At 40.9% G+C, this 19875-nt stretch overlaps 2 protein-coding genes across 15 annotated transcripts in view; both read left to right on the forward strand.

Moving 5' to 3' along the window:
- tmcc1a (transmembrane and coiled-coil domain family 1a) overlaps positions 1-8094 on the forward strand; it is a 65215-nt gene extending 57121 nt beyond the window's left edge. For all 11 annotated transcript variants that reach the window (XM_047373705.1, XM_047373754.1, XM_047373706.1 and 8 more), the window contains 3 exons: positions 182-864; positions 3557-3692; positions 6069-8094. In XM_047373705.1, coding sequence (XP_047229661.1) covers positions 182-864; positions 3557-3692; positions 6069-6383 — 1134 coding nt within the window. In that variant the 3' untranslated portion in view covers positions 6384-8094. The remainder of the gene's footprint in view (positions 1-181; positions 865-3556; positions 3693-6068) is intronic.
- Positions 8095-12591: 4497 nt separating this feature from the next.
- plxnd1 (plexin D1) overlaps positions 12592-19875 on the forward strand; it is a 110221-nt gene continuing 102937 nt past the window's right edge. Inside the window, exons 1-2 of one of the 4 annotated variants that reach the window (XM_047375433.1) lie at positions 12592-13998; positions 16683-16859. In XM_047375433.1, coding sequence (XP_047231389.1) covers positions 12793-13998; positions 16683-16859 — 1383 coding nt within the window. In that variant the 5' untranslated portion in view covers positions 12592-12792. The remainder of the gene's footprint in view (positions 13999-16682; positions 16860-19875) is intronic. The other 3 variants (XM_047375450.1, XM_047375424.1, XM_047375442.1) reach the window with 3 other exon arrangements.

The following is a 19875-nucleotide window of genomic DNA, read 5'->3' on the forward strand; positions in this document are numbered from 1 at the left end:
ATAAGTTTATAAGTATTGTGTTAAAACTATTATCAGGTTGCTTGCACAATCACTGCATTAGAATGAAACCAGTTTAATTAGTTTGTGCCTGCCTTTATGCTGGAAGGGAAGTTTGGCATTTAATTAAACAAGAAGTAATACATGTTATTCTTTGTAATTCAACATATTCTGTGGCTGTCAGGTGTTTGAGAAAAAGAACCAGAAGTCGGCGCAGACCATCCAGCAGCTGCAGAGGAAGCTCGAGCACTACCACCGGAAGCTAAGGGAAGTGGAGCACAACGGAATCCCTCGCCAACCCAAGGATGTTCTGCGGGACATGCAGCAGGGCCTCAAGGATGTCGGTGCTAAAGTCAGCGGCTTTAGCGAGGGCGTGGTGGACAGCGTGAAGGGCGGTCTGTCCAGCTTCTCCCAGGCCACCCACTCTGCTGCAGGAGCAGTCGTCTCCAAGCCTCGGGAGATCGCCTCGCTCATTCGCAACAAATTCGGTAGTGCAGACAACATCCCCAACCTCAAAGACTCGCTGGATGACCCCTCGGTGGAAGAAGGTGTAACGGGTGGGTGCGGACGATCCCTGACTAATGCTGGACATCAGCTCCAGTTGAGCCCCAAATACATAAGTGACGACGACTGCTCTAGTGCTACATCGGGTTCAGCCGGAGCAAACAGCACCACTGGGGGTCCTCCAAGCTCCAAGGGCAACACACTGGAGAGAAGCCAAGGCTCCAGCTTAGACATGCTGCTACAGGAGGTGCAGGACTTAAGGGACGGTCAGACAAAGCTTGAGGAAAGCCTGGAAAGTTTGAAGAGCAACTATCAGAGAGACTACACAGTCGTTATGCAAGCTCTGCAGGAGGAACGCTTCAGGTAGCTTACCAGACTGTCTTAGTTCTTGTCACACATTCCTGAGAGGTTTTTTACATGCTCACTATCAATGGTTGGGAGGAAATCCCCAGAAGTTTACCAGCATGTGACTGGGAACATTTACCATTTTTAGAAACAAATGTGTTGTTCACATAAGGGTAATGTAATCACTGGCAGTAATTGAATTGATCAAAAACCTAAAACATCAAAAACAACAACTACTTTGAACTGCGGGTAGTTAATATTACTTACAGCTTATAATACTTTATCTTTTATACTGACTCTTAATAAAATTTGTCACATGCATTTTACATATTTTGTTCAGCAGTTTTAGATCTTTACTTTTTCCTTTGCACAATAATATAGTTTGTTGTTTAATTCTAAAAAACATGACAAACACATCCACACCCATGTATTTTCTCAGTACTCACATCCTCATTATTTAATCAGCTCTTTTCCCAGGAACGGCATTCAGACTCACATTCCTCCAGAATGTTCTGACATGAGGGCACAAACATTGAGGTCAGATAAAGAAATATTAGACATATTTCTTCCTAAATTGTCTAGGCCCAGAGCTGCCTGTGTTTCACCCACTGAGGCTAAAATCATTTCCCCCATGCAGGACGGACCAAACAGGCTGTTTTTGGCCTATCTGCAGGGGAATAACTGTCCATAAACAAACAGAACAACCATAACTCCTCAGCACTTCAACCTATCCTTATTATATCCAGTAAATGCCTACAACTGATCAGTTATTGGTGACAGCCATAGCAATGAATGGTGAGACTGGCATTTCTTAAGATTCACCAGTGATCAACTAGGAATTAATTTAAGTTGCTCAAATCTAAGCTACCAAATACCCTTCAAAACAAAAGACTCAGTCCAATGCATGTTGAATTATTGAAAGATTAGGTTTCAGGTTTTGGGCCTATGCCAGCTATCAACAAGAGATTAATTTGAACTTTCAAAGTAAAGCTAACAAATTCTCATCAAAATAAGAGACTCAACCTTCATACGTGTTGGAGGATTACTAGAGTCTGTTAGAAATAACTAATTTGCCTAAAAAGCTGATCACCAGGGTTACTAATTTAGCATTTCAATAAATAAAGTTTTGATACTTTTCAAAATAAAGCCATCAATATTTCATAGGTTACATTATTGTAAATGTGGTTTCTGCATTTTTTAAAATATCTAAGCAAGTGATGGAAAAAAAGATTGTTGGGCTTTCAAAACGAAGCCTACAGCTACTCCTCAAAATAAAGGCCTACATTTTTCTTAGAATTGATTATTGGAAATCTAAGTTCCACAGTACTAACGACCCTAAACCAGGCAGTTAAAAGAGTCCATGTAAAATTTTCCAAATTAAGCTAAAAAAAAACATTCCGATAAAAGGTTGCAATATTTCACTAAGCTGTAATAAAAAGGGATGATATTTATTTTAAGATTGTGTAGTTAATATTAAAAGTTTTGCATCTTCAATGAACTAAGTCAGTGGTTTTAAGTCGTGGTCCTCAGGGCCCACTGTCCTGCATGTTTTACGTGTTTCCCTGCTGCCAAACACCTGACTTAAATGATTGATTAATAGGCCTCTGTTGCACGTGGCGTGCTGAGTAGGTAATGCCCTCATTTAGGTCAGGTGTGCTGAAGCAAAGATACATCTGAGACATGAAGGACAGTGGACCCTGAGGACCAGGATTGAGAACCACTGAAGTAAGTCATTGTTGGACACCAACAAAACACAGTTTAATAGTCTCTTCATAGTAAAAGCCTATTGTTTTTCATAATATGGGTTACTGCAAATCTAGGTTGCATATAAGGATCTAAACCAGGCATTGAAAAAGTGGTTCCATTGGCCTTTCAAAATAAAGCTCCCTGATACTTTTAGATGTATGAAATATCTTTCTTTTTTGGTTCGATTGTTACAAAGGGATGTGTAATGGGCTATAAACAGCAAAACGGATGTGTGTACGGCCTAAGTAAAGCAACAAATATTTGTATTTTCTATTATAATTTTTGGGTGGATGCTCTAAGTGCCCAGTACCATGATTATGTAGAATTTCTTTCTTGCTTTATTGTTGAGCTTAAGTTTGACAGCAATTCAGCCACCCAGAACTGAGAATTAAAAGCAACACAAACCAAAATGTACTGTTCTAACCTTGTTAAAAGTTTTTTGCATTTGTTTAATTAACCTTTTCTCTGTTAAACTAAACTCTGAATATATTTTAAACTACTGAGGCACCTTCACCATATTTATCTATAACAAGAAACATTTAATAATTTGATAGCATTTTTCAGGTCAGGGTGGTGGCTAAAAGTTTAATGTCCCAAACACTATGGGGAATTTTCCGAAAAGAAACAATCAAATAGATGTGGTGCCTTATGTTTTTTCTTGACTGATCTCTATCCATTTGTCTGAGCTCAAAATAAACGGGAGTACAGATCCCCCTCCTCCCACTGGGCTCTCACCATTGGCCAGTTTCATACTGGTAACTTTCCTTGTGGTTGGCCAGTTGGATGAGGAGATGAGTAAGCACATCCTAATCTTATCAAGACAAGTCATCAGTCCAGTCAGGTGCCATGTGATGAAATGCCCCCTGGCCTGTCTCCACTAATGCCTGCATGTGTTTTTCTTTTTTTTTGGTTTAAGCTAATTTTGGCTCAGACGCTCACACGTGTTCTTGACATGTGTCTTTAGGTGTGAACGTTTGGAGGAACAGCTAAACGACCTGACAGAACTTCATCAGAACGAGATCCTCAACCTCAAACAGGAGCTGGCCAGCATGGAGGAGAAAATCGCCTATCAGTCCCACGAGAGAGCCCGAGACATCCAGGTGTGTCCATCGGACCTGTGTCCACAAGCACGTCACCCATGTTAAAAAAAAATCATCTGCTTTGATGCAAACGCACCATTATTCTGCCACATAATAACTCGTAGATAGATTTAAATATTCTTACGCTCCTGGGTAATAAAGCAAAGTAATACAAGGCCTCACATCCGACTAGAGCAGAGGCCGCAGTTAGCAGGGAGAAAATAAAAAATATTTAGTAGATAAATAATGCTCTAACAGTTTCTCTGAAGCTGAAGTGGTTTAATTGATTTTTGTGGTCAGTAATTGCTGCGCTCTCTTATCTCGCCTACCAGTGCTATCAAGTGTTTTCATAATAAGTTGGCTTTTAGTAATTACTTGTTCCTTTTAAATCGTTAATTTTTTTATTTGGAGCTAAACCTGCCCCATGTTATAGTTATTTTACTACAACATGATTCGTGTGTGTGGTTTTCTGTTTTAATCAGTGGTAATCTGATACAGGCTGGTCAGACGCGTGTTAAACTGAGGTGGACACACACCCTGCAACAGTCAATGGCATTATCTCACCATGCATATTGACAGTGTAAACAGGAAGATCTGTCCAAGGAATCCTGTTTGTCCAACAGGTTTTTTCTGTTTGTCCAAAACAAAAGTATTTCCTTGCAAATGTCTCACATTAGTCCTGTCCTTTCCTGTTGTCTGCAAGTGCTTGAGTTTTAGTGTATTGTGTAACTGTCCCTGCATTACCCACTTCTACTTAAGCTGTTTCTGGCTGCATTTCCTTACTCTGACAGCAGAGGGTGCTAGAAACATGTAAATGATGCACTTAACAGCTCTGGACACCCCACTATTGCTCCTTACCAAGAGGAAGCAATCAACCTTAGCTGTAATTCTCACTGAAATGTATAAATAAGGGAAAACCGCTCAATAAAACAAAGCTTTAGCTAGTCTGTTAAAAAATGACTAAAAGTACACTAAAAGTAAAATTCACAATGAGGTAAAAGTGGGAATAAGAGGGTTGGCCAACATGTTTACATCCAACGTCTACCAGTTAAAAAAGACATTAATTTTCTTCAGTGAGAAAAGACGTTCACATTATATTGATCAAGCATTTACAAGACGTTGTGGGCGATTAATTTTTCTCTTTAGTGTATACTTTGTTTTATTTGTTGTGCAAGTAGATTCTACCAGCTGGTAAATGTCTACGTTTTAATCTGCAGAGTGATGTGTTAAATGATAATTCACCTAATTACACAGCCCTCTGTGCACATCAGAGCTGCAGCTGATGGTGGCAAGGGACCAATCGAGTGATTTATTTGTTATTTTTTATTTATTTATTTATTTTTTTGTAATGGTGTTGTAGCTTTTACAGCTAAAATCTTTAGTGTCTTTGAGCTCAGTAAATTGACACATCATTTATTCGTTTTTACTTCATTCATATCGCGGTTGTTGAATCATGTGAAGCTCATGAAAAATTATGTAGCCAAAATAACGGCACAATAATGCTACTCTGCTGAATCACCACTAAGATAATGTGTATAATGACATTACAGACCTATTGATGTCCTGTTTGTTGCCCATCTGGGAGTCCTGTCTGCTCCTTAACACTGAACCAACAGGCTGCGACAGAAATCTCAAGCATTTACATGCGCTGACAGTCCAGCTGCTGCTTTTATGAAATTCAGAGCTGACCATTAACATGCTGTTATTTTCTGAATGAATGAAAACCGAGTCCTTGGTTTCTCCGGGCCACACAGCTGCTCAGCCCTCTCCTTGATGCATGACGACTCTCTTTCTTGACCAATTCAGACAGACACCACGGAATGATTTCTGTTTTGTTTAGCAGATTTGTACGTTGAAAACGTTTCCCTCACCTGGACAAATCGCTCCCACTTTCACCACTGTGCCATCTTCCCAAAAGCAGGTTCTCACATAATCCTTTACTATGTTTCCACAGAACTTGACAACAACATAAAGTAACATTTAAAAAAACAGCATTTTTCTAGATGATCAAGAAGAAAATCAGAAAACCTTCACCCCTCAACTTGTTAGATCAAAAATACGCACCTGGTCTGCCAAGTCACTGCCCTTATATGGTAGTGGAGAGTGTTAAAAATGTTTAACTATTCTTACCTCTGTCCAAATTTAGATATGTTTTTATTGTAGATGTTACAGCTCATTTATATTTGTTTTGTGGTGTCAGTCCTCCCTTTGTTGTTGAAGCTAAATTTGGTTTCTAGTGACTTGTGCTGCTCATGCATTAGGTAATTTTTATACATAAAAGGTGTAAATAAACACCTTGTATCCAGTCTGTTGTGTGTTTACTTCAGGTTGCAGTTTTTATTTATAAAAATGGTAACTTGGCTGACCTTTGTTCCCTCTGGGTGTCATTTTCCACAGGAGGCCCTGGAAGCCTGTCAGACCAGGATCTTCAAGATGGAGCTCCAGCAGCAGCAACAGCAGGTCGTCCAGTTGGAGGGGCTGGAAAATGCCACAGCCCGGACCCTCTTGGGAAAACTTATCAATGTCCTGCTGGCACTTATGGCCGTCCTTCTGGTTTTTGTCTCAACTGTGGCCAACTGTGTGGTCCCGCTGATGAGGACACGCTCACGCTCCATCTCCACTATCCTCATTGTTCTCCTGCTGGCCTTCCTGTGGAGAAACTGGGATGCTCTGTCGGGGTACACGCACCGTGCTCTGCAGCCCCCCGGATGACCAGATCGCCGCATCCTTTTGGTGTCGCCGGATGATAAGGCTGTCATTGCAGTCATGCAAGAGGTTTGGAGAATGTGATTACATTGGCATGGCTGTTTAGCCGTGCACTCTGAGCACATTTGGACACAACCTGAAACCAAGATGTAGAGGAAGAATTAGAGTACAGCAGAGGACACTCGCACTGAGGAAGGAAAAGACTGTTTACAGTTCTGAAATGAAACAACATGGTGTTATCCCTCACAGGATGCAGCATTGTACTGTTTTTATCTTTTAGAGTTTAATCAATTATAATGTTTTTTTCTAATATTTTATTTCTATTGTTATTTTATTCAGTACCATGTAGCATTATGACCCTCTCCCTCTACACAGTGGAGAGTTTATTCTGGAAACTAGGCTGGCGACTCAGCCTAAAGGTCCAGTCTAATTTTATAGACATATGGGAATGGGGCTGGGTGCTTTTAGGAGAAGATGAGAATTTTTACCTTTCTGTGATTGGTAGATTTGAACCATGACTATGAACTTTAATGGGAGTCGGTCCATTTTTCTTTTGATGAACTGGTTCAGAAGGAGAATTTTAAAGAACTGAAAGTGGGTTTTGTGTCATGATGACATAAGATGTTGTTTCTTTAGCATTTCTAATAGCACCTGCTTTTAATTAGCTCCGGTTTTAAGTGAAGAGAACATGATTAATGGAGGTTATGAATGACAGATGAAGACTGTTAAAAAAGCCACATAAATGGAGAACATCTTTTAATTCTTAAGCATCTGCCATATATGAAACATGGAAACAAAGCTGCTTGTTGTCATTAGGAAAATTACATGCAAACCAGTTTTGCTACTAAAAGCAATGATGGAGGACTGTTGTACATGTAAAATCAATTGCCAGGATAATTGCCTCCCACCTGCCATATTTGATATGATCAGTTTAGGGAAAAGAGACCACTGGTGCTCATCCAGCTCCGTCTCAGTTGGATCAGGAATGATGCTGCCTAATATCCACAGTGCAAGTCATCTCCACTGTCATGCATATAAATGCACACTGCCTGTATTTAACACTGTACTAACACATTCTCCTTGTATCCTGTTTTTTTCTACAAGCACTAATTCTGTATATGTAAACACCTAGTGCCAAACTTGAGTTAAAACAGGCATGACTCTGAAGCATACTGAAGGGTGACATGATTAAGATAATGCTGTGCACTTTTCACATATGTCATGAATGTATGCTGCATGGTCGTCAGGGATGCGGCTTGTTGGGAGATATAGGACAACCGCTCACAAGATTATTAGCATGATCATCAGAACTGTACAGCTGCACTTTAGCACTGCGTGGGACAGCACATAGGTCAGGCTAAATTTGAATAAAGCTTTGATAGAGACTTCACTCTCTAGTGGTAAAGTTGACTCGGGTCAGGATCACCATCATCCTTACTCTGAAAGAAAACCAACTAACAGGATTCAGAAGGTTTCGTGTCAAAATCAAAGTAAACTCGACTCCCCTCAAGATAAACAGACTTTAAAAATATAAGATTTATTTATTCATCTGTTTCTATTTTGTGATAAGAAGAGCATTTGAGTTGAGTGAGTTGACCATTAACCTTGCATGACTTTTTCAGTAACACCTTTAATGCAGGGTTGTGTGCTAAACCACTTCAGTGCCTTCTGATGTCATTTTCTAAGTGTGGAATAAATAAAGTGCATTCCCAACTGAGCTTTGTTTCAAGTGCTCTCTTTTAGTTGTCTTCTGTTTTGATTTCAAAGGCATAGAGTAGATTCAAGTACTGTGAGGAAAATAGGTATTGAACAAATCAAAGTTTTTATCTGTAAATTTATTTCTAGTTTACTGGGGGGAGGGGGCCTATAAGCAATGTTCAGCTTTTTTTCACTAATCCTTCAGTTATGAGAACTGCAGCCCCAAACCATGATGTTCTCACCTCCAAACTTAAATATTGATATGGTGTTTAGGGGATGCAGCGCCATTCTTTCTGAACATGATGTTAGCAATGCCATCTGGCCAGACTATCTTTTCCCAGTTATTCATTTACTTGTCCAACTGTTCAGCCACAAACTTCAAATAGGCTTAAATATGCTTTTCTTCACCAGTGGAGTCCTGTGCAGTGAGTGTGCATAGAGACCATTGAGGTTAAGAGCATTACTCTATGGAAAATCTCTACCTGCTAATTCCATGTCTTTCTAAAGCTCTCTGCAAGTGATTTTTTTTCACTCAATTATTTTTGGCAAAATATTACATACAGTTCAGCAAATTACCTGAAAAAAAGCACTTCTTAACAAAGCAAGGAATTTTTAACGTAGCATTATTAAAGAATACACAAATATATGCACACTAACATAACTATCACTGAAAAAACAAAAATGACCATTGACAGCATTTTTATCCTTATGAAATTACCTATTTATTGAGCCATAGGGAAAAACCAGTGTTGTGCAATGATGTGCTGAAGTAATGACATGAGAAGTAACTCTCATCAAGTAAATTAAACACAGCCAAACAGCATAGAGCAAGTCTGGATGAGGTAGGAAGGGAAAGACTGAGCTGTGCACAGGGAAGTTGTATGCCAAGAAAAAAGATAAGCTTCTTAAGAAGTGACTTTTTTTAAGGCAGCCTTAAGTAAGATAATGCACACTAAAAGCATGTCCTTTGGTCAGTTTCAAAATTAGACCCCTTGGGCATTGAGACATTGCTTACAGTTGGCAAAAGAGGAGAGAAGTGAACAACCCAATAAACATTATACCCATAGTGAAACACAGTGATAGAAGTATTATGCTGTGGGGATTCTTCAGTGTGCCTAGAATTGGGAATCTCACCAAGGTGGAGGGAAAATGGTTATTGGCCTGAACTTGTACAGCACTTTATCAAATCCCCAGAGACCCCAAAGCACTTTACACTACAATCAGTTATTCATACACACTTTCACACAGTGAGGCATCTGACCACCATCAGCAAGCAAAGAGGGTGTTTTGACTGAGATCAACAGAGTGGGGTTTGAACTGGCAACCCACCAGTTACAGGATGAACTCCTACCACCTGAGCCAGAGCCAACCTGTAGCAGATAAAGGAGGAAAGATCAAGATTTTGAAAGAAAACCAAACGCAGCAAGCAGCGACCCAGAACATATTATACGTATGTCACTGCTGGACTGGTCTGTACAAAGTTGCTTGAAGCGCAATAAAATCTGTGAGATGAACTAAGGATGAAGGTCCATGCCAGAAGGCCAGCAAATACGAAGGAGCTCGAGGGATTGCCAGGTTTTGCTGGCTTTCCTCAGGAAACTTGTTGAAAGTAACAACAAATGACTGCAGGCTGTAATCCAGCAAAAATGTTCTATAAATGAGTACTGGCGTCATGGGGATGATAAATTTGACCGCGACAGTGTGTATAGTAATTTTGTTTCTATTTGTAAAGTAAAATAATCTATGAACCCAAAAATGAAACAAGGATGTTCTCTTTTTTTGAAACAAAATTTTTATCGCTGAGGCTAATAAATTTGTCATCAACTGTACATCAAATATCTCATCAAATACTGTTTAGCAATAGAGCAAAAACATTCCTATTGTCATAGCAGTCTAGGTCTACACAAGTGATATTGATTTACACATGCAGCCTCTGCTGTCTGTCATAATAACACCTTGAACGTGTTACTTAAAATTTGTTTTGTGTCAACTAAAATAAAATACCTTACGCTTAAGCTTTGAGAATTAATGTGTGACATATTGGGTCATTTTTATTTATAATGACAATTGTTTTCAGAATTCTGCATTTTTCCAACCACAAGATGGCGCTCTTTTACCGTGCAATTCACTCGTGTATGAGAAGCGTTGCATGATTGTGTGTGTATATTGTGAGCTTTAAGAGAGGAGGGGGTCCAAACACAAATAGCTGTTGCTCCTTATCAAGACGGAAACAGGTTAGGGGCTAATTGGGTTACCACTGGGAGTGGTCTAATGATGTATGAGCGAACCCCACCTCATTTTACCGCTATTGCATTTTAACGCCCGCCTAAGGGTATGTGATGCTGACCCGTCAGACCCAACCATGGCTTTATCCCTCCTAAACTCCTCACCCCCCTCACCTGCATCTTACTCATTGTGTTGTGCAGTTTAAAGGTAATGATGTTGCACTTTATCACCTTCCTCCCCTTCCACGCTGCCAGATTTGATGCGCATGGCTGTGCGCCAAGGTAAACACGCGTGGTGCACTTATCGGTCCAGCTGAAAGCTGCTAGTGGTGACTGGGTGCGGTGGGGGTGCAGGAGGGGTTGGGGGGAGGGGAGGGAGTTTTGTCCCCAGAGGAGTCCGCGGCAAATTGGCACAGGGCGATTCCTCACGATTTACCATCAACTTTAATTATTGCTTGTATTCCGAGATAACACTTCTCTGGCTCGCCTGCAAGCTGATTTATGCAGCGTCTGACGCACTGGTTTATCGCCCCACAACCAAGTATTCTATTCAGAGATGCGAGAGAGAGAGAGCATATGCACCCTTCATCCAGAGTCCAAAAATGCAAACCATATTGCTAATTTTTTTGGAGTGGGGGCGCATGTGTTTGAGCTTGAATATTTATGACTTGAAAGGAATCTGCAGTGGGTGTCAGAGCCCGGAAAGGTGCGCTTTACGCGTCCATCTGGTTGCACTTTCACGGTTCTTACCGCGCCTTCTGTGCCCAAAACGGAACCCTCCGGGTCTGCAGAACTAATCTGAGAGCCGGGCGATTTGGAGAACACAGAAGGTGGGACGGTGACCCGTCATTAACCTCAAGATGAGCGGAACCACAATGCCAAGATGGTGGTGGTGGAGGCTCATCTTGACAGGACCATCAGGTGGCCGCATGCATTCATATTTTTACAGAGGATCTAATAAGTTTAGACACCTCTGTTAAAATGTCAGGGTATTTGAATTGATACTTGATTGAACTGATACTTTGTTTTATGTAGATTTTGACATCCAGTCTTGGTTACATGCATATTAAATGTGATTAAGCTGAAATAAAGTTCAGCTGTCCAAGTATTGCTTACCTGCATCCTTTGGCAAATGCCAGTGTACAGAGAGGTTTCGGGGGCCTCTAAAGGCTCTCATTGTGTAAAGGTATCAGTCAGGAGAAAAGTACATTCCCAAAACACAAGACAGGAACTGGTCACTGAGGCTGTAAAGAGCTGTTTGGTTTTTTCTTTTAGCAAGTAGCAAATGTTCTACATGTGACGGAAATCTCCTCCATTCTTTCAATGCCTCAACCAAGAAAAGGAAGAGGCGTTTTCTTCCAAAGAACACAGACCTGGCTAAAATATTCTTTAAGCTTGTGGAAGAATGTGATGAAGCCAAACCTACATTTTTGTTCTACAGATGCTAAATGAATTGTATATTTGGCATGAAATAATATGTGCGCATTACCTGAAGAATAACATTCATATGGTGAAGTTTGATGTTATTTCTCATTGTCAGCGGCAGAAAAGAGATGTCTTTGCAATCTGATAGTTTTGGAGGACTTTTGCAAATCCAAGTGGGTAAATATTGGGATGCTAGAAGACTCCTGCCAAAGAAGACTGGAAGTTGTCTTTGAATCAAAGGGTGATTTCACATTTATGCAACCAGGCTATTGTATCTATTTTATTTGTTATATTCTTTTTCACTAATAGGTTTTTTTTTTGTTTTTTTTTTTGGTTTTCAGTTGAACTGCACATGGTATATGCCATACTAAAGGTGTAAAAGCTGTTTAAATTGGTATTTTCATTGGTCTTATTCTGTTAAGTCACCAAAACCTAGCTTTTTACAGGGATGAGTAAACTTTAAAGAGGGATTCTGAAATAGTAAACAATTGTATTTTTCGCAGTTTTTCACCGAAGTTGATGTTTTGATAAAACAAAATATGAGAGCAAAGATCAATCAGACAGACAGAGTGCTCTCAAAGGACAATATATGTCATAACAGGGAGGCAGGACCATTCATCACGGCTAATGGGATGACACCCCTGCTTCAATGAAAGAGCAAGTTTTATTATATAAGAAATTCATTATTATTGCTTTCTTTATTAATCAATGTTTCAGGACAAACAAGACTACCAGCAATTTTTTATTCTGAGAATGTCTAGAAATTGCGCATCATGAAATATGTATCCTACTTTTTTGTTAAGTAGTTCCATATAAAAAATAAATCTTGACCTCGTAGGCCATATTGTGTCTCTGCTGAGCTGCTCGGCGGGCAGAGGGGGGACAGAGGCAGAGGAGGCAGCCTGAAAAAGGAAACACGACTCGTTTATCGCGTCATTCTGGGCTCGGCCGTTCAGCAGGAAACAGCCTTTCCTCTCGGATTGTCGCCGTCGGAACAAACATACATTTTTGTCTTTGCTCAATGCACCCCTCGGCACAGAACACGCGGAAGCCGGTCAGAAGGAAGAATGCCTCCTTCGATGGAGATAGCCGTCCTACTCCTCGGCGTCCTGGCTTTGGAGATGCGCTGGAGTGCCAGCGCGCTGCACATTCAGCAGGCGTTCGCGTCTCCAAACCTCACCAATAACTTCGTGGTGGACCCGGTGTCCAGGAAGGTCTACCTGGCCACCGTAAACACGGTGTACCAGCTTAACGGGACCCTTAGCGTGGAGGTGGAGAAGAGGACGGGGCCGGTGGAGGACAACCTGTTGTGCCATGCGCCACAGCTGCCCCAGGCTCCGTGCGAGCATCCCAAATCCCTCACTGACAACTACAACAAGCTCCTGAAGCTCGACCGGGAGCAGGGTGTCGTGGTGGTATGTGGATCTGTGTACCAAGGCTTCTGCGAGCTGAGGCGGATGGGAAATATTTCAGAAATAGCGGTGGAGTTTCCACCTCAAGGCGAAAAGACCGTCTTCCCCAGCATGCTCAACATCGCTGCCAATCACCCGAACGCGTCCACAGTGGGGCTCATCTTCAAGAGCCTTGGGGGAAACACCCGGCTTTTAGTCGGGACCACATACACAGGAGCTGGGACTCAGTTCTTCCCAAAGAACCACAGCAAGGAGGACCTGCGCTTTGAGAACACCCCGGAGATCGCAATCCGATCCTTAAACATTAAGGATCTATCCAGGCTGTTCACCTATGACATCAATCCCTCAGAGGATAATGTGTTCAAAATTAAACAAGAGGTCAAAACCAAAAACAAACTCAACTTCGTTCACGCCTTCATCCAAAAAACTTATTCCTACATCGCCTTCAACAATGATGCCAAAATGGGCCACAAGGAGAGCCAGCCCAACAGCATCCTGGCCCGGATATGTTTGGACAGCGACAGCCCCCGAAAAACCACCGGGCCGGAGAGCAGGAAGCTCACCGAGTCCTACATCCAGATGCCCCTGCAGTGTGGATCTAGCGGGAACATTTACAACCGCCTGCTCTCGGTGTACCCCGCGGAGGTCCACGCAGAGGGCGGATGGGAGCCCTATCTGTTTGGGGTGTTCTCCAAGGCGGACAGAAAGGCTGCGCTGTGCGCTTTCAAGTTTGGAGACATCGAGAAGGAGATCCGGCAGGGCCGCAGGAACTGCTCCAACTCCCCCAGCAGCGACGTTCAGGTGTTGGACAGCGTGATCCAAGGCTCCGGGGCCGTCTGCATTCAGAAGGGAAACCTGGTGGTAAGGGCATGCACTTTTAATTAGGTTCAAAATTACAGCTGCGTGTTGCTATCTGACGTTAAAAGATAAAGTTATCTAAAAGTAGCCTACATTTGGTAAAAGTAGGGATATAAATGCTAAAAAAGCCCCCTGTTATTTCAGATTTAATTAAAATATTAACTTAGTCAGAATTAAGGTATTAACGTTCCTTGAACTTTTTTCACATTTTGTCGATTTTTCCATTGGATTTTACTTGGATTTTATGAAACAGACCAACATAAAATAGCACATAATTGTGACGTAAAAGGAAAATTATACATGTTTTTAAATTTATTTACAGGTATAAACTTGAAAAGTGTGGTGTGCATTTTTATTTCCCTTTACGGAGATACCGTAATTAAAATTCAGTGCAACCAGGTTCCTTTAGAAGTAATTTAATATACGTTTCTATAAAAACAGCCAAATTGTTGCAGAAAACACCACATGTAATCTTGAACACAACAAGATGAAATACAGTGTTGGCAGCAACATGATGTGGGGACATGGAAGTCAGCCAGATATGAAATATGGATGGAGCTACAGACAGGTCAACCCTGGAAGAAACCCTGTTAGAGGCTGCACAATAAGAGAAGGTTGGAGATCCACCTTCTAGAAAGATATAATCCAGACTTAAATCTAATTAAAAATCCGAGAAAATTTGGAAACTACTGTAGATGCTCCCCATCCAATCTGACTGAGCTTGATCTGTTTTCTCAAAGAAGAAAATGGCAAGAGCTGCAGAATCCAGATGTGCAAAGCTGTTAGAAATATGCTCTAAAAGCTGTAATTGCACATCACACTTTTCAGAATTTTAATAGTTAAGAATATCATTGAAAAGTTCTGACTGACTGATAAGTTCATTTATTTCAGTATCTCAGTTCACTAAGTGAAGTGCATTGTATAGATTAACAAACAAATTTTTCAAACAATTTTTCTGTAAATTATGATGTTCTTCTGCTTAAAGCTGGTAAAAAAAAAAACATAACATTTAAGATTAGAATATTACACTAGACTAATAAAAAAATTAATACAGAAATGTGGACTGTCTAAAACCTGCTTAAAGGTTGTTATTTTAAAAAGGTACTTTTAATCTCACAAACAAGCCTCATCGGAACACATATTCCAATTTACTGAGATCTACTGGTATCATTTTCCTCCGCCTTCACAATTATGCCCTACTTTGTTTGTCTGTTATAAATTCCTGATAAAATACTCTGCAGTTTGTGGTTTTCAATTGAGCTACAAATACTTTTGTAAGTCACTGAATACTTTGATATCTTATCCATGCATTACTTTTTATTCCTACTGTGTAAACACACCAGGGGTTAATGACCAGTGAAACACTCAGACATGCAGAATGAGCTTACTTATGAAACAGAGGGTCCTATAGTTCCTCAGGGCGCCATCATGACCACTGTATCTCACACAGAAAGTTAACCTCCTCAGCCCCAAGGCTCCTGACTCAGAAAGAGGAGAGGAGAGCTGAAAAGATCCTTCAGAGCCACTTGAAGGGTTGTGGGAATGTTCAGACTCTCATGTCCAGCAACCCCTACCCTCTCGGTCTTATCAAATGTGAAGAAAGGGTTAACAATTTGCTATGTTTTTCAGCTACAGTTTGTACTTGGGAGTTTTTGCCGTTAACTATAGCTCAACCACAGATTTGGCGCAGTGGTCGAGTACAAGTAGCCGCTTTGTTGCTGTCCTGTAATCAGACATTATCTTGTATTCCATTCACATACCAGGCCAAATATTTGCCCTTAAGGAAACTTTGATGCTATACACTATATTTACCCTCTGTTTGAATGTCGTTTCATAATGGAGGCAAAGTGAAATGGGAATGTGATGAAATCTTAGATTTCTGTTGTTGCGGTTCAGACTGGCAGTGTTAAGGTCAAAGGATGCTGTGCTGCGAGCAGGGAGATTCCCTCCTCGATGGCACCGCCTTATTGTCTGTGGCCCCCGGGCCGCTCCATCCAAGATAGGCTTTCTGAATGGATCTAACATCCTAGTTGGTCCTCAGGCCTTACAAAGATAGACAACTTGTTCAAAGTGATTTAGTCCGGATTTGTTTTTTCAGCTTTTGATGTCATAAAAACACTATTCAGTGAAAAGTTAGTCCCTTTGGTTTTACAGTTAGTGGCTGCAGACACATGATCGTTTTTGTAGTTGACAGTTTGAAGGCCACTGAAGGAAAGTCAGACACAATTTAAGATAAGAGAGATGAGGCTGTGAGCAGACGAGGCCCGTGGGAAACGACTCCACAAATATCCACTGCATTTAATTCTTTCACTTTTATTTTTGCTTTTTTTCTTTTCTTTTTTTGGCTGAGCACGTTCTAAAATATTCAAAGAATTCCCAATAGATCCTGGTGCTCATCCAAGCATGGCACTAATGTTTTATCACTGCTTACCAAGGATTTGACAAAAGCAAAGTCTTATGAGTGTTGAAGAGCATTGTAATCCCTTTTCAAGTATTCACTGACATGCCCACAAAGTAATTTAGAAGAACGAGCAGCACCAGAGTGATAGCTCCTATAACATACCACTTGCTTTTCACCAGACATTAATCACACGGCGCTCCTGTTGTGCGCTGTGCTGTGCTGTCTTCCAATCTGTGCGAAAAACTGATGAGGATTGATCTCTTTTTCATTTCATCTGCTTATCCAGCTGCAGCCAGAGCAGTTGGACTGTGGCGCCGCCCACCTGCAGCACCCTCTGGCTCTACGGAGGTCCCTCAAGGCCCTTCCTCTCTTCGAGTACCTGGCCCTCAGTTCGGTCTCAGTGGACACAGTGCACAACCATGCTGTGGTTTTTCTGGGAACCAGTAACGGACGTCTTCATAAGGTGAGGCACATTGCCATGGCATTAAGGGTGAATGAAACTTTGGATGAATCCAATTTCTGGGGGTTAGACCTTGTCCCTTATCTTCAAGAACTTATTTCAGGTGGTGGTTAAAAGGAGAAATGGGACACTCAACAAGCTAATACATCTCCAGTGTATTTACTGCTTTGCTCTCTTGGCATTCTCTCCATGAGCTTCATGAGGTGGTCACCTAAAATGGTTTTCCAAAGAGTCTTGAAAGAACTGCTCAGAGGTTAATTGAGAGACGGCTAAAGGTTAATATTTCAGTCATCATAGCAAAGGGCGGCTACTTTAAGGAATCTAAAATATAAAATACAAAACATATTTAAAACTCTTACAATTTTTTTGTGTGCTACATAATTCCATATGTGTTCATTCACAGTTTTGATGCCAGGTCATGAAAATAAATAAAACCATTAAAAAAGAAAAGGATTCTAAAACCTTTGACCGGTAGTATGCTTGTTAAGCAAGGACAAAAATATAACACAAAATAGGGCTGCATGATATCTGCAATACCTGTAACTGTGTTACTGTTGCAATGACACTTCCAACTGTGATTACACCACATTTTCCTGTTTTATTTTTAATTTATTTTCCTTCATCACAATCTCCCTGTCAATCTTTGTCAGCTGTTGCATAATAGCCGCTACAAACATGCAACCATTACGTGCATGCAGGGCAGGGAAAGTCCATCCAACAGGTCAAATATATTAATGACACGCATGCCTCTTGAAATATAATGTTGTACCAAATATTACTCTGAAAGAGTCATTTTTACACTTAAAAATTGTGATGATGACTGCTATTTGATATATTTTGCAGCTCTAATGATGCGTTATCATTATTCTCAGAATTTGGATTTTTCAAGTTCCCGGTCAGAAAAACTAAAAGAATGCCTGCTGAGACTGGAATTCTGTCTGGGAACTTCGGAGCTGGCTGCTGAAGTTCAGTTTTCAAAATAGCTACATGCATATAAAAGGCAGCAAACGTATCTGGTATAAACTGGTATAAACAAAACACTTCTGATGGAGTAAAGCTCGTTTAACCACTGGCATACACACTGTTGTAAAATATCTATTAGTGAACTTGTTCCTTTTGTGTTTGAACACATAAATTAGACAGATTAATATTATTTTGGCCTTGTATTGCTAGCTAGCTGCAAAACAAATTGCAAATCCCCTTGTTTTTGGACTTGCAACCAAAACGGTCTCGTCTTTGGTGTGACATCTTACCCAGCTCCCAGCTCTGACTCGCGAGACGACTCAGCATAATGCCAAATGTCAAATGGTGAAAATAAATACAACTTAAAGTAATCATAAAAAATGATTTCTTCTTTTGGTTCTAGAAGATATTTAACCTCTCACCCAAAAGGCTTGTTCATATCTAAAGAAAAGACAACTGTGGGGCTTAAAAAAAGGTAATATGTCTCCTAACACTGTTTTCAAGCTGGAAACTAAATTGCTCTCACCTCAGGTGTGACATGGTTTCCAGCTCTGACTTCCAATTTCCAAGACAACTCAAACGCAGCATTGATACAATAGAGACAGTTAACTTGTTTTGAATTTGTTAAATATAATAACCCTTAAAGACAATCAAAAGGAACAATTACATGTTTACTGCATCATATGCTGCTTTTACAGCAAATATAAATAAAAAAATAAATCTAAAGCGTTATTTGTTTCTTAGCTGGGAAAGAAATGCTGGTCAGACCTGTCTTCTTCTGACAGTTACCATCCAGGAGGACAAGGCTAAACAAACAGCCAGAGGTGCAAAGCATGGTTTAAATCAAAGCATATTCATGTGCTAGAAAGGCCTAGTCAAAGTCCTGACTTAAATCCAATTGAGAAGCTGTAGCAGGACTTGAAAATTAGAGTTCAAGGGCTCTCTCCATCCACTCTGACTGAGTTTGAGCTATTTTGCTATAGTAGAACTGGTGGACATGGGTGTGCAAAGCTCTTAGAGACCTACTTGGGTAGAAATATAGACTCAGCTGGGTTAAATACAAATGTACACCTTACCTTTTCAGATTTTCATAGGTAGAATAACTTTGCAAATATATATCCATTTGGTTTTTGGTACTCAGCTATGCTTTTATGTTGTTTATATTTATGTTCTTCTACCACATAAAATCCCAGTAAAACATACTGGTCTCTCCTTACACAATACAAAACATATTGGGATGCCTTACACCGTACAAAAGTACAGTGAAGAATGAGTAAGAAGGGACTTAAAGCAATACTTCCTCAGGTCATAGAGTTATTGCTGTACAAAATGACCCCCTCTGAATACAGCTCAGGTTTTTTAATTTGATTGAGCCTTGGAGCTTGGAAAAACTACTGCATGAGGAGTCATGCACGACTGCTCTGATGTGGCTGCTGCATCTGTCAATAAAACAAAATCTAGGTGTGTGAGAAAACACTCAGAGAAAAAGCAAGACTGTCTGCTTTCATCCTGCAGCTTCTCAGTGCTGTCACCACTCAATCCCCCGTCATCCTTGGGTCATTCCTAAGCAGCCCTAATCATGTGCTCTAATGTTCCTGAGACCCGGTTATTGTCTGAGAGAAGCACTCTAAATAGACTCGGTGAGGATGCATGACTCAGCCCTGCCATGTGTTGGCCTGCAACCTCCGCTTTTACACATTCATTGACCATCCAGCTTGTGTCTAATTAGCAGCATTCCTTAATTCCTGTCTCAGTCACATTCCCAGTCACCCCTGACTGAGCTCCCTGCAAGCGCAACAATCTACTTTCTTCAGATGCTTGTGGAAACAATGTGAGCTGACTCTCAAGGCTTGTTTTGTGTCAGCTCTGTATCTTTTACAACATTAAAACCATACTGCTGGGGTTGGGGGGGGGGGGGGGGGGGGGTGCAAAAAGAGCTCTCATTGTTTTCCCTGCCTTAGAAGAAGGCACTGCTTTGGCCCCAGCTGAGCTTGCAGTAATTGTTTTTTTTTTGTTTTTTTGCTGTAAACCAGATGCACCACATTGGTTGGAGTGG

Source organism: Girardinichthys multiradiatus, chromosome 1, assembly GCF_021462225.1.
Source record: "Girardinichthys multiradiatus isolate DD_20200921_A chromosome 1, DD_fGirMul_XY1, whole genome shotgun sequence".
NCBI lineage: Eukaryota > Metazoa > Chordata > Actinopteri > Cyprinodontiformes > Goodeidae > Girardinichthys > Girardinichthys multiradiatus.